Source organism: Azolla caroliniana, unplaced genomic scaffold, assembly GCF_043228905.1.
Source record: "Azolla caroliniana isolate FFs.n. ecotype wild unplaced genomic scaffold, voAzoCaro1.0.p SCAF_16, whole genome shotgun sequence".
Lineage (NCBI taxonomy): Eukaryota > Viridiplantae > Streptophyta > Polypodiopsida > Salviniales > Salviniaceae > Azolla > Azolla caroliniana.
This window is the reverse complement of record NW_028230451.1, coordinates 4,448,716-4,461,648: the sequence shown is the minus strand read 5'-3', so window position 1 is coordinate 4,461,648 and position 12,933 is coordinate 4,448,716. Positions and strand designations below refer to the sequence as shown.

General features: G+C 35.9%; 1 protein-coding gene across 2 annotated transcripts; it reads right to left on the bottom strand.

The window, feature by feature from the left end:
• Positions 1-2,345: 2,345 nt before the first annotated feature.
• LOC147853689 (NADP-dependent malic enzyme-like) lies at positions 2,346-12,563 on the bottom strand. Of its 2 annotated transcripts, XM_087332248.1 has the most exons (20): positions 12,224-12,557; positions 11,957-12,035; positions 8,679-8,799; positions 6,620-6,694; positions 6,377-6,528; positions 6,164-6,269; positions 5,961-6,026; positions 5,757-5,852; positions 5,596-5,667; positions 5,317-5,400; positions 5,015-5,116; positions 4,778-4,825; positions 4,578-4,631; positions 4,174-4,272; positions 3,853-3,942; positions 3,689-3,766; positions 3,522-3,596; positions 3,360-3,450; positions 2,645-2,773; positions 2,346-2,503 (listed from the first exon to the last, which is right to left on the bottom strand). In XM_087332248.1, the coding sequence occupies exons 1-20, from the start codon at positions 12,345-12,347 to the stop codon at positions 2,415-2,417; spliced, it is 1,830 nt and encodes a 609-aa protein (XP_087188374.1). In that variant the 5' UTR covers positions 12,348-12,557; the 3' UTR covers positions 2,346-2,414. The 2 variants fall into 2 exon arrangements, with proteins under 2 accessions (XP_087188374.1, XP_087188375.1); XM_087332249.1 differs by lacking the exon at positions 2,645-2,773 and having other exon boundaries at positions 12,224-12,563.
• Between the last annotated feature and the right edge of the window lie 370 nt (positions 12,564-12,933).

Sequence of the window (12,933 nt, the reverse complement as noted above, 5' to 3'; positions counted from 1 at the left end):
CCCATTTTTTGGGGTACTATGCTATCCCAAACTTCTAGTGGTAAATTATATCTATAAAAAGAACCTATCCAATTATTCCAATTATTAGCATCCAAGGTAGATTGTTTTTTGGAGAATCCCCAACCCTCTACGGATTCTATTACGCTTTGGTTCATAAAACCTGATAGGAAATCTTCATCCACTAGAGTGATATCAACAAAAAATTTCGTATTCCAAACCTTCAATAGATGGATAAAACAAAATTGGATTTTGTTTTGGGATCCCTGGTACCTTTCTTTTTACCTTCACCACGGGAGCACAACTGTCTGGACTCTTACTCAATAGAAGATTCAAATATGAATTTCCATCTATACTCTTGCATTCCATAAACTCCCATGAATATAAGCCTGTGAAATTGATTTAAACTTGTTGAGCCGCGATAAAAATCCTTTGGTTCGGGGAACTGATGATACTGAATGTTCTGCTTCTCTATAATCCTCAATAGTGTTTACTTTTCGCACTTACCAACTGCCTTTGTACTGCAACAAGTTCATTAAGGTAGTACTATTTATTTTACACACAAATATAGTACTCACCTAGTCCAGATTATGTTTTAGAGATCTATCATTGATATCTGAGATTGACATAATATAAAACAAGAATATTGTACATATGAATCTTTCTTTGTCTCGGTCACTATTAATCGAATCGGATTTCTATACAATAGAAATCCTTTTTTACTTTTGAATGGGTAGGCTTTTCTATCACAGTTAGAGAGGGGTCGAATTCCAGTAACAAAAAAACACATACATGTTTTTCTGGGGGTTGCCATAAACAAGTTACGACACTCTGTTTCTCCACCCATCAGAAGCCTTTGTCCATTGCGTTTTAATGTCAGGTTGCAAAGTAAAACGCATGAATGATGTGCGGCGTACTTATTGCTTTCTCGTACCGCCAAATGCCAAAAGCATTTATATTATTAGTAATCCCGATTAATACAACAATACGTGGAATGCCAGAGAAAAAGAAATTGGAATTGATTATGCCCAGATCTTAGAGAAATGACGATTCTATTGATAAGACTTCCATAAAACTGCTTGTTTCGGATAGAACTCCATTCAGATTATGTTATGTTTGAATATCACGAAGAATAATCAAAAATTTCACATATTGGGGAGTCATAACGTAGAACTTCTAACACTCTAGGGCTGCATTCAAAGCATTGCTCGTTCATAACCTACTTGTCTTTATTTACCCCTTGGAACAATCTGGCTGGTTTTCACAGTCAGCTGCAACTTTTTTCATCTTTCTTTTTATGTATCCTCTTCTTTCAAGGTTTTCACTATTGAACATTAAACCCATCTCACATGACACGGGCTGCAAGAGCTCCAGGAAAACACCTAATCCTAGTCCAGGTTCCTTAAAGAGGCTAGAGCGTTTATGGCTTTACAATGATGATCAATGGATTGTACGAATATGGCAAGTATCGTGAGAAGAATGGGTTTAGGGTTTAGGGTTTTCTAAAAATAAGCCATACCACCTAGATGCCAGAAGAAACGTATGGATGTATAAATAAATAAACAAGGTCAAATGGACACTCATTGTTCAAGGCATTGTAAATACTCCTCCTGTGAATGCCTATATACCAATTGCCAAACTCTCAAGGACCATTTTCTTTGGCCACCGCTGCTAAGTTTATGGCATATACATTAGCTCTATCATTAGAAGAAATTGGTGGAAACTTCACAATAAGAACTCATGACCAATGTAATGCAAAAAAATATATTCAATCCCAATTCTTCACATGAATCTAATGTCAAGCCAATGCACTCCGTTCATTTTTGCAGCAAAAAAACTTGAATGTTTGAGCATGAACAAGTGAAGAGAAATCACAAGGCATGGAAAAGTTCAAACCAATAATGACACTAGATCTCATCTCATTATAAAACATCAAAGCATTGGAACCCTAGCTTTTAGGACTTAGTTCACCTTTTCAAATTCAGATATATTTTTGATACCAAGAAATTAAGAGAGTTTTGATTCTTCCACAAGGCTGCAAGGGATTGGATGCAAAAATTAAGCCCCTTACATTTTGTCTTTAAAATGAATCCAACAGGCCTTGCAATCTTTCCATTCCCACTCGAGTTATTGGACACAAGAAACAACTCAAAACTTTGTAGAGATTAACCTTCTGATTCATTAGAACCAGTACTAAAATGTTGGAATTTCCGCACTTTATTTATTTACTTAAAGAGTACTACGCTTGCTGAGAGGGTTAATCCCTGTATGTACAGATGTTTCAAAATCTCAAAACAAACAATGAGATGTCTATGCCATTAGCCTAGTATTCTAGAATTTTGCAGAAGTTTCAAAATCTCAAAACAAACAATGAGATGTCTATGCCATTAGCCTTGTGTTCTAGAATTTCCCTGTGCTCATCGATAGCATCTATAGAGTGGGCTATACATGCAGCTCTCGGCATAAGCCAGCAGATTGGATGGTCGAGGAAGCCTTGTTGCCAGACCTATCAACAAAAACAACAAAGCATATTATCCTAAATCTGAATGATCGATTAACACCACTATCATTTTGTCCCCATGAAAACGGACAATTTGCTTCTAGTTGACAAAACACATTAATACACGAAATGTTTCTCGAGTCATACCTAGGTCATATGCTTTGCCTGCAACAGCTGCAGCTATATTAGCTGAGATTTTTCTTATGTTCCGGAAAGGTGGGTACACTAGACCATTATCCAGATACTCTTTTGTAACTTGTTGAGCCAAAGCTCTTGCTGTTGAAATAAGATAAACATCAGGCATCTTCCATTTTTAGGCTATTTTGCTTATATGTAACCATCATATCCGAGAGAAACATTCGAGAAATGACAATAATCATACCTTGGTGTGACATTGCAATATACTAAATGGGGGCAAATAAAACTCTTTGAAGAAAGATTTAAGAATTGTGTGATGCAAAGATGGGGGCACCAAATTTAGGGTCTCAATCATTGGCCAGACAACTGATTGCATCAATCTTCTTTGTAAAATAATCTTATTATTTACTTTCTTCATAAAAGGCTCCTATGATTTCCTCGCTATGTTGAATCTTGTTATTTATTCGTATGGATTGTGAAAGGATTGAACATCCAGTTTAGTAAGACTTCAACTACCTTATTCATATGTATACACCTAAGTTTCCAGTTTAAAGATAGGTCTCTCTTTCCATGTGTGGGTTTACCCTGATGTATGTAACTTTTGGGCTCATAGATCAGTCGGAGCTTTTGCAGGCAATAATATAGCATGTCAAGCTTTGTACTAACTTCTTTAATTTAGTTATATCAAGTTTTGAACTAAATTCCTCAATGTAGTTATTCTTACCAGCTGTTAACAACATATCATCGTGTACTCGAATTGCTCCAGATATTATTACACCAAGCCCGGTTCCAGGAAAGGTATAAGCATTGTTGGCCTTCAGAAACATAAATTGATGCATTAAAATTTCACAACTTCATAAACACTGAACTCATTGTAATACATTACCTGCCCTGGAGTAAATGTTTTTCCGCTCATTGTCACAGGATCAAATGGACTTCCACTTCCAAATATCACTCGTCCCTACGTTGAAGCAAAATTTTATTGAGCGAGGTTACTTCATGATGAAGTGGATTCATTTATTTATTGGCCAAAATATTGAGCTATTCCTTCACCTGCGTCCACTCATAAGCTTCTTCTGCAGTACATTCAGCATGTGAAGTCGGGTTTGACAAAGCCATAACAACAGGTTTCTACATGTCACCCAATTTAAAGCATCAGTTTATAAAAGCTTCCATAACAGGAAAGCGTTACTGTTTTCAAGACCCGGCATCAAAACCTCATTAAAAGAAGATAGAGTTTCCAAGACTTCTTTGGTGAATGCACTCTTCTGACCCAAGGAACCGATTAAGATGGTTGGTCTTAACTCCTGTGAAAATATTATAAATGTAATGAAAAGAATCGATTAAGATGGTTGGTCTTAACTCCAGTAAAAATATTATAAATGTAACGAAAAGAATTAGGAAACATCTCTAATTCCCAAAACTTGTTCACTAAGCTTCTCTCAGATGAAACTTTTGAGCTATTTTCATAAACAATTCACACTTGTGACACCAAGACATTCATGGCCCATTTCTTCTTCTCAATATAGACCATATACCTTGACTGCAGAAAGTAAATCCTTACATCCCCTGTGTTCATGAGCGAAGTTCCGTTTGAAGTGCTGCAGAGATTCCAATCTTGACTTCACAATCAGACCCTAAAGAAAGAAAGCATGTTATATTGTATGAATGCAGTGAATATCTTCCCCCATAAAAAATCGTAGCTCATTTTAAGTCTACATATAAAAACTCTTTATCACAATGATCTCCTATATAAAACTTGGAGCCCTTTATATAAATCCCTTACCTTCCATCAACTTAAGTTAAACTAATCACCACTCTTTTTATATACTGAAATAAGTGTGGATATTTCATTTTTTTTTGAATCATTTGTTCGTTTCAGCTCACTCCTTCAAATACCTTGCTATGATACTTTAGAAGAAAAGCAGTGCTAGCAGCTAACCTTTGAGTCAACCATCCATATCCTCCTTCGTGCTTCATCCAAAGACATGTTTGACTGAAAATAATGAAGTATGAACAACAAAATTCTACATCAAATTTACTTCACCGCTAAAGTCTCTAGTTTTTCTTTGGAACAGAAAAAACAAATTATCTCATAATTGGAATTCAAATAATGGTAGTTTATCTTTTATCCTACATAACCTGCTTTGTAATTTCCAAAGCAATCAGTTCAGCAATGCCAGTACCAGCCTGCTCAATAAAAACATGCAAATATATTTTAATACTTATGATTGCAGAAAAATAACTTGTTAAGATTTGAATCTTCTTTTTATTTATTTATTGCTTTTTTGGGGGAATACAAATGAAAGATGCGATTGTTCATCCCTTTTCTTCAGCAGAAAAAAAATATCATCAGTTCTAAACACAAACATTTCCTACCTCTCCTGCTCCGAAGAAAAGGAAAGTATGATCACCTAACGTGCAGGTTCTAGACACCTTCAAAGATGCAAGAATTCCTCCCAAAACCACCACAGCTGTGCCCTACAGACATATTTCCACACAAAACTGATTTTTGACAAACAATCCCTAGAAACTAAATAGACTAAATAGTTCCAGAAATATAGTTTCGAACCTGAGATAAAGAAAACCTGAATTTGAAATATCTATAGAAATCAACAACACTTTTCCCCAAGATATAGTCTATTTGTTTTCATACAGAGATTATCCAAAAACAAATTTACCTGAATGTCATCATTAAATACTAGGTGTGTTTTCTGATACTTCTCCAGTAACTCAAAAGCATTGCGGTTTGCAAAATCTTCAAACTATGAAAGCATAAAAAAATCAAAATGAATTATGCACTATAAAAACAGCAATATATAGAGACACAATAGGGAACAAAGAATATAATCAAAATGAATGAATTACGTACTTGACAAACCAGCAATATATAGAAAAACAATAGAGAACAATTAATATAGTTAAAAAACCTTATGTGAATGCAATGTATGGTAGCTTACCTGAATGAGGACTTTCTCTCCATATGCTTTTTTGACAGCAATCATAAATTCATGTAGCAAATCATTATATTCCTGAAGGAACACCATTAATGAAAACATAGAGAAAATAAAAACCCAAAAAACTCTGTTCTCCACTCATCTCTATTCTCTTCAATTCTAACCTTTCCAGTGGTCCGTCGTTGTCTTAGTCCAATGTAAAATGGATCTTTTAGTAGGTCCTCATTGTTAGTACCTACATCTATAGTAACGGGAAGACACTAGATGGAAGATTTACCAAATTAGTTATAAACTAAGATATCACAATTTGTTTTTGTTTTTAAATGAAACCATTTATTTAATAGAACTATAAAACTTTAATGCTTTACCACAGAAGGTCGAATTCCACCAAGAGCAGTGTAAAGATTAAGCTTTCCCACTGGTATCCCCATTCCCTGGTTTATTAATTTTAATTTCAGTTGTTGTGAATATTAAACATGCATTTAAATATTTCTTCATAATTTGGGACAGAAAATATTATGTTAAAGATGTCAGCAGGTATTGTCTTAATAAAACAAAAGAAAAAAGTAACCTGGCATCCGAGGTCTCCGAGTCCTAGAATGCGTTCACCATCAGTTACTACGATCACTTCGACAAGCTTTTCTGGCCAATTCTTCAAGACATCCAAGATCTTTCCCCTTGTGCATAAAAATATGGTTGAAGTAAGGAGAAATGGTATATGACGTTATTCAGTTTAAATGATTGATCGTCCTTTCACACAATCCAATAATCACAAAAAACTTACCGCTCTTTGAGGCTGATATAAAGACCATGTGGACGCCTAAATATAGATCCATATTTTTGGCATGCTTCACCGACAGTTGGGGTATACACAATAGGAAGCATCTCTTCCACATGATCAATCAATACCTTGAAAAATAGCCTCTCATTCCTTTCCTGGTTGTATCGTCATACATGTATGTTGAATTAACTTTCAACATAAAACAATGCCATCACCCACAACGTCCTATAGCACATCAAAATATACCTGGAGATCCATTACTGCCACATACTTCTGGAGAGGATCATCATACATGCGCACATTGTGCAAGATGCGGTTTTCCTATTCATGGAAGGAATTGAACAAGTTTTGCTACTATTAATATTTCCGACACAAAAAATATATACAAGTTATAAAAATATTCTTGGTTCTATCCAGGCAGCGTAATATTCAAGTTTTTTTACAATACAAGTCAATAAACTAGGAACAATCAAATTTTGTTGACACAAAAAACACTAGAAGTTAATACAACGAGGTTCTATGAAGACAATAAAACATTCAACAAGCTCATACAAGTTCATATGAGAATGTCACAAGTCATTATAAACAAGAATATGTTCTTGACCATGGATCCATAATAAATACACGATATAACATTACGAAATGCTGGGAATTCCCAATGGTTCAATGACAACATCTAACAAGAGTTATGTTCATAACTATGCTAGACAGGGGGTTTATAGTGCTGCTTTTTGCCTCCCATGTCCAGGATGCGACCTCAGATGTCCCGAGTTTATCAGTAGGAATGGGAGTGCAAACTTCCTTCTTCAAATTTCACATGGCACCAAATCCATAGCAGTATTGAATTCTTACTTCCTTTCTTCTAGCACTTGATCACATTGTTTCTGCTGCTTTTTGCCTCCCATGTCCAGGATGCGACCTCAGATGTCCCGAGTTTATCAGTAGGAATGGGAGTGCAAACTTCCTTCTTCAAATTTCACATGGCACCAAATCCATAGCAGTATTGAATTCTTACTTCCTTTCTTCTAGCACTTGATCACATTGTTTCTGCTGCTTTTTGCCTCCCATGTCCAGGATGCGACCTCAGATGTCCCGAGTTTATCAGTAGGAATGGGAGTGCAAACTTCCTTCTTCAAATTTCACATGGCACCAAATCCATAGCAGTATTGAATTCTTACTTCCTTTCTTCTAGCACTTGATCACATTGTTTCTGCTGCTTTTTGCCTCCCATGTCCAGGATGCGACCTCAGATGTCCCGAGTTTATCAGTAGGAATGGGAGTGCAAACTTCCTTCTTCAAATTTCACATGGCACCAAATCCATAGCAGTATTGAATTCTTACTTCCTTTCTTCTAGCACTTGATCACATTGTTTCTGCTGCTTTTTGCCTCCCATGTCCAGGATGCGACCTCAGATGTCCCGAGTTTATCAGTAGGAATGGGAGTGCAAACTTCCTTCTTCAAATTTCACATGGCACCAAATCCATAGCAGTATTGAATTCTTACTTCCTTTCTTCTAGCACTTGATCACATTGTTTCTGCTGCTTTTTGCCTCCCATGTCCAGGATGCGACCTCAGATGTCCCGAGTTTATCAGTAGGAATGGGAGTGCAAACTTCCTTCTTCAAATTTCACATGGCACCAAATCCATAGCAGTATTGAATTCTTACTTCCTTTCTTCTAGCACTTGATCACATTGTTTCTGCTGCTTTTTGCCTCCCATGTCCAGGATGCGACCTCAGATGTCCCGAGTTTATCAGTAGGAATGGGAGTGCAAACTTCCTTCTTCAAATTTCACATGGCACCAAATCCATAGCAGTATTGAATTCTTACTTCCTTTCTTCTAGCACTTGATCACATTGTTTCTAATGGCTTGCCACCACCTATAACATGCAAAACTTCTATTGGCCTCTGTGGTTTGTAAGGACTATTCCTGATAAGCATTCCCTATCATAGAAAAATGAACATGAATCCAACCTCTAGCTATTTATTCCACAACCAGACAAAAAGCTATGGTTTCTTGACGTTCGTTGGCAATAATCTTACATATTATCCTGGAGTTAATAACATGTTCAATTCAGGAAAGAAAAGAAGGAAGTTTAGAAAACAATGACACAAGATTTTGTTCGTTTAAAATCAATCATACAAAGTGTAATTTCTTGATTAATCTTTTTTGTTTTTCATCACTTCGTGACATTGATGATAGTATCCAAGAAATCTTATGTAGGTAGTAATGAGTTACTGACTAACAATACAACTAGATTGTTATCACAGAACACCAAAAAAATCATTTATTGTATCTCTTGACCTGCATGTCTTGTGTGAAGACTGATGGAGGCAGAAGCCCTATCAGATAGTGACTCTTTCTTTCATCTTCCGAGAATGCAAGTCCCTTATTATACCGAGGATCACGAAGAAGCTCCAACCCACTGCATGTACAGATCAACAATGAGAAGACCTCTATGCTGGAGATCATAGTTTCGGGTTACCCAAGAAAAAGACTTTGCATAAATAGGTTTCAGCAAAATAGAATATTTCAAGCCATCATTCCCCACATTAATAAGGTACTATTGATGCATTTTGATCACGAAACGGACCAGAAAACATCTTCTATGGAGTATTTTGGGCATAAAACAGAGAGAATATCTTTAATGGTCTATTTTGATCATGCAACAGAGAAAACATCTTGCATGCGGTATTTTGATCATGAAACAGAGAGAACATTTTTTATGGTCTATTCTGATCATGCAACACAGGGAACGTCTTTCAGGGAGTATTTTGATCATGAAAACGCCATGTTTTATGATGTATTTTGATCATAAAACAGAGCAAGCACCTTTTATCGTGTAATTTGATCATCAAAACAGCACAAACAACATCATTTGTGGTGTAATTTGTTCAAACGGAGAAAATAACATCTTTATGGCCTACTTTGATCATGAATGAGACCAAATAACATTTTTTATGATCTATTTTGATCATGGAAAAGAGAATACATCTTTCAAAGCTTCGTTTTACCTTAACAAAATCACAAGCACACCATGATGAGCACATGCGTGAGGGCACTATCTATCCCATGGTAGACATACCTTTACATATAAAAACAACTGCTACTAACAGTGGTAACCCAAAAAATATGGAAATGATCTCTCTTCATTTTGGATTATGAATCACTACCCTTGAAAATTTGAAAATTCACTTTCTATTTTCATCCAATTTAGCTCTTATAACTTAATCATCCTTCATATAATCATTGGATACATATACTTCTCTCCTCTTCTTCTCTTTTGTTGTTTTTTCTTCAGTATATCCTAAAATCATCATTAAAATCAATCCAAACCATAATGATTAACAGAGATCATTCACCATCATCACTATTATCAAATTAGTAAAATGTTGGGTGGTCAAGAAAACAGTGTATACAGAATCTTGCTTATGGTCATGGATTGTTTAAACAACGATGAAGAAACTGCATACAGATTCTTGTTTTGATGGATTTTATATGATGATGATAAACATAGCACAATACAAAACCTTGCTTGCCATAGATTTTTGATGATGATGATAATGTAGATAATGCATACAAAATCTTGCTTGCCATGCATTCTTGAGGAATGAAATACATGCAAAATCTTGCTTGCGATGAATGTCTCTCACAAACTTTGATCATAATTTCTTTCTAACTCTTCTATTATCAAGTTCCATATAATATTTGAAACATAACTTCTCAATGTCTCTCACAAACTTTGATCATAATTTCTTCCAAACTCTTCTATTATCAAGTTCCATCTAATATTTGAAACATAACTTCTCGATGTCTCTCACAAACTTTTGTCATAATTTCTTCCAAACTCTTCTATTATCAAGTTCCATCTAATATTTGAAACATAACTTCTCGATGTCTCTCACAAACTTTTGTCATAATTTCTTCCAAACTCTTCTATTATCAAGTTCATCTAATTCCACTTCTCACTTCGAAGTGCATCTAATTCCATTTCTTCTTTGTTTAAATAACTGTCAAAAGACATTATGTTCCATAACAACAGCATCAGTGGTGATACACAACACGCGTGCCTACTCAAATTCCTTCCATAGCAGAGCTGGATTGTTCACAAACTGATAATGTCATCACAGCATGATTTATCTTTGAAACTTAAAAAGTAAAGCAAGGTCGAGCAAATATCGGTTCAATGACAAAACAGTGTCTGCTGTTTTTGTCTTAACCCCAAAATATCTTTGTCCGTCTCCCAAAGTCTCCTTCAAACAAAGATGGCAGTGCTATGTTCCACCCTAGCTCGAGAAGGATTGTGCAATGGCACCAACACACAGTACGGTGTATATTTGGAATCGACATCTATATAGGTCCTTACATTGATTGACAAAGATGAGAGCCGATGCACATGTGCATAGGTGTAAGACTACTATAAATCAACAATATTTGTACATGCAAGCATACCCAGGGCTCCCAGCCCTTTGTGTCAACTTGAGAATATTACTGTCCTTGATTGGATATCTCTAGATGAGCGACAATCCAAGCTATATCAAAACGGAGATAGTGCCATCTACCATGTAGAATCTACTTAGTATCCTTGTTATCCCTGGGAACATTTGATTGTTTCCCTTTGTTCGACTAGTTTCCGAATATCTATTATCTTGTGGACACTCCCCACATATTTCTTTCAATGCAACTACTTTTCTTCCCTTTGTTCAACTAGGTTTACCAAAAATATCTCAATAGTATCTGTAGTGGACAGCTCCCAATATATCTCTGAATGCAGCTTTTCAATCACCCCCTAACTCAACATGGGACTATATACAGTATTCAGCAATGGAGGATTACTCATCATTTCATGTCGATCATAAAGACAAATTTGTTAAGATAACCACGACTTGGTTGTTGACATCGATGATGCAAACATTTCCCCTCCAGACTGCCAAGGGCCAAATACCCCCATGATAGAAGTGCCCCAGTGTCAAAAGAATATATCTTTGATTTATGTACCCATCCTTTGATGATGGCATTAGATGCTATGGCTTCGGTTTTTGCTAGATTCAATGGTTCCTATCACCACCACGTTGTGCAAAAAAGTTGGGAAGGCATTTATGGCTCTCTCGTATTTGACACATTTGAAACTAAATCAATTGGGTCTATGACTCTTTCAAGTCATTAATGAACAAATTGCAACGTAACAGCAAATTAATCAGGAATTTACTCCATTACTATGTGGATATTAGTGCATGCAATTAGGATTACATACAATACATTACTCATTAGGTGTGCTAAAGTACAGGGGTCTCACCTTTCTACTATTTGCAAGACTTTCAATGTAGTCCATTCTTGCTTACTCGACAATATACCATGTAGGGATTAATACAAAGATCCCAAAGCCCAAATCAATAATAGTTATTTATCATGCTACAAATTACAACTTATGAGCAATTCTGTCTAGGCCGTCGATTGACGTACCACAAAAGGTCTCCCATTCCCATGATACATCTTGATTTTGATTATGTATGAAGGTCATATTAAAATCCAAGTACCAATACATGAAATGATCCATAACAACAAGGGAGTGATTGAATTACCAAGCTACACTAGTTCTCCAAGGTGTGACATTTTGATCCTCAGAAGCCAAATCTTCACCATAGAAGTCACCCACTCCGCCTTCACCACATGATGTTAAGACACCAGAGTTAAAACCAACGAACATATTGATAAAATTGTCAACATAAACGTTAACCACTCCACCTTCACCACATGATTTTAAGACGCGATAGTTTAAAAACCATTGAATGCATTGATCTTGATTTCATTATATGCAAATAGACCTAAATATTGTTTTCCTCCATTACCATGATCCATGATGGCAGTATGTGTGGGTGGGTGTGTTTCTGCATGTAAGAAAGGATTTGACAGAATAGATGGTAGAAGTGTATAGGGATTCTTATAACAATAGCTGGGAATACATGTGTTCATTTATTTCTATAAAGAGAGAATGAATAATAGAAAAGAAATCAAATAAAATGTTGCCATCCACGTGCATGTGCATTAAATTGAAGATAAGTATGAAAGCATCATAAATTACAATGAAAAAAGAAACAGAGGTAAAGCACATGCCATATGGCCACCCATTCCTCTCCTTCCATCTCCTAGGCTCTCTTTCTCAAATACACACACGCACACTCTCTCTCTCTCAAATCCGAAATAGAATTAAGAGAAACCAAGTTCGAGACCTAGAGTCGTGAATAAATCATATCCGAACTCTCTCATGGGCCTATTGCCATGGATTTGGTACAATGTTATTATTCTTGTATAAGTTTCCAAACGTTTTTTCGGTCTGTAGTTTCTCTCAAGTACCACATGCCATCTACTCAAAGAGAAGGTGATCGAACATTATCGTTTAAGGAAACAATGAAAATCTGTGGAGACTTGTTTTGTGGTGGTGGGGATATAGAAAAAAGACTTCAGTGTATTTCAAGAATTTTCCCGTCTAGTGGATGGGATAGGATTCAATCAACTTGTCGACTTCACACCATGCACTAGGTGAGCCACCTATATTAGG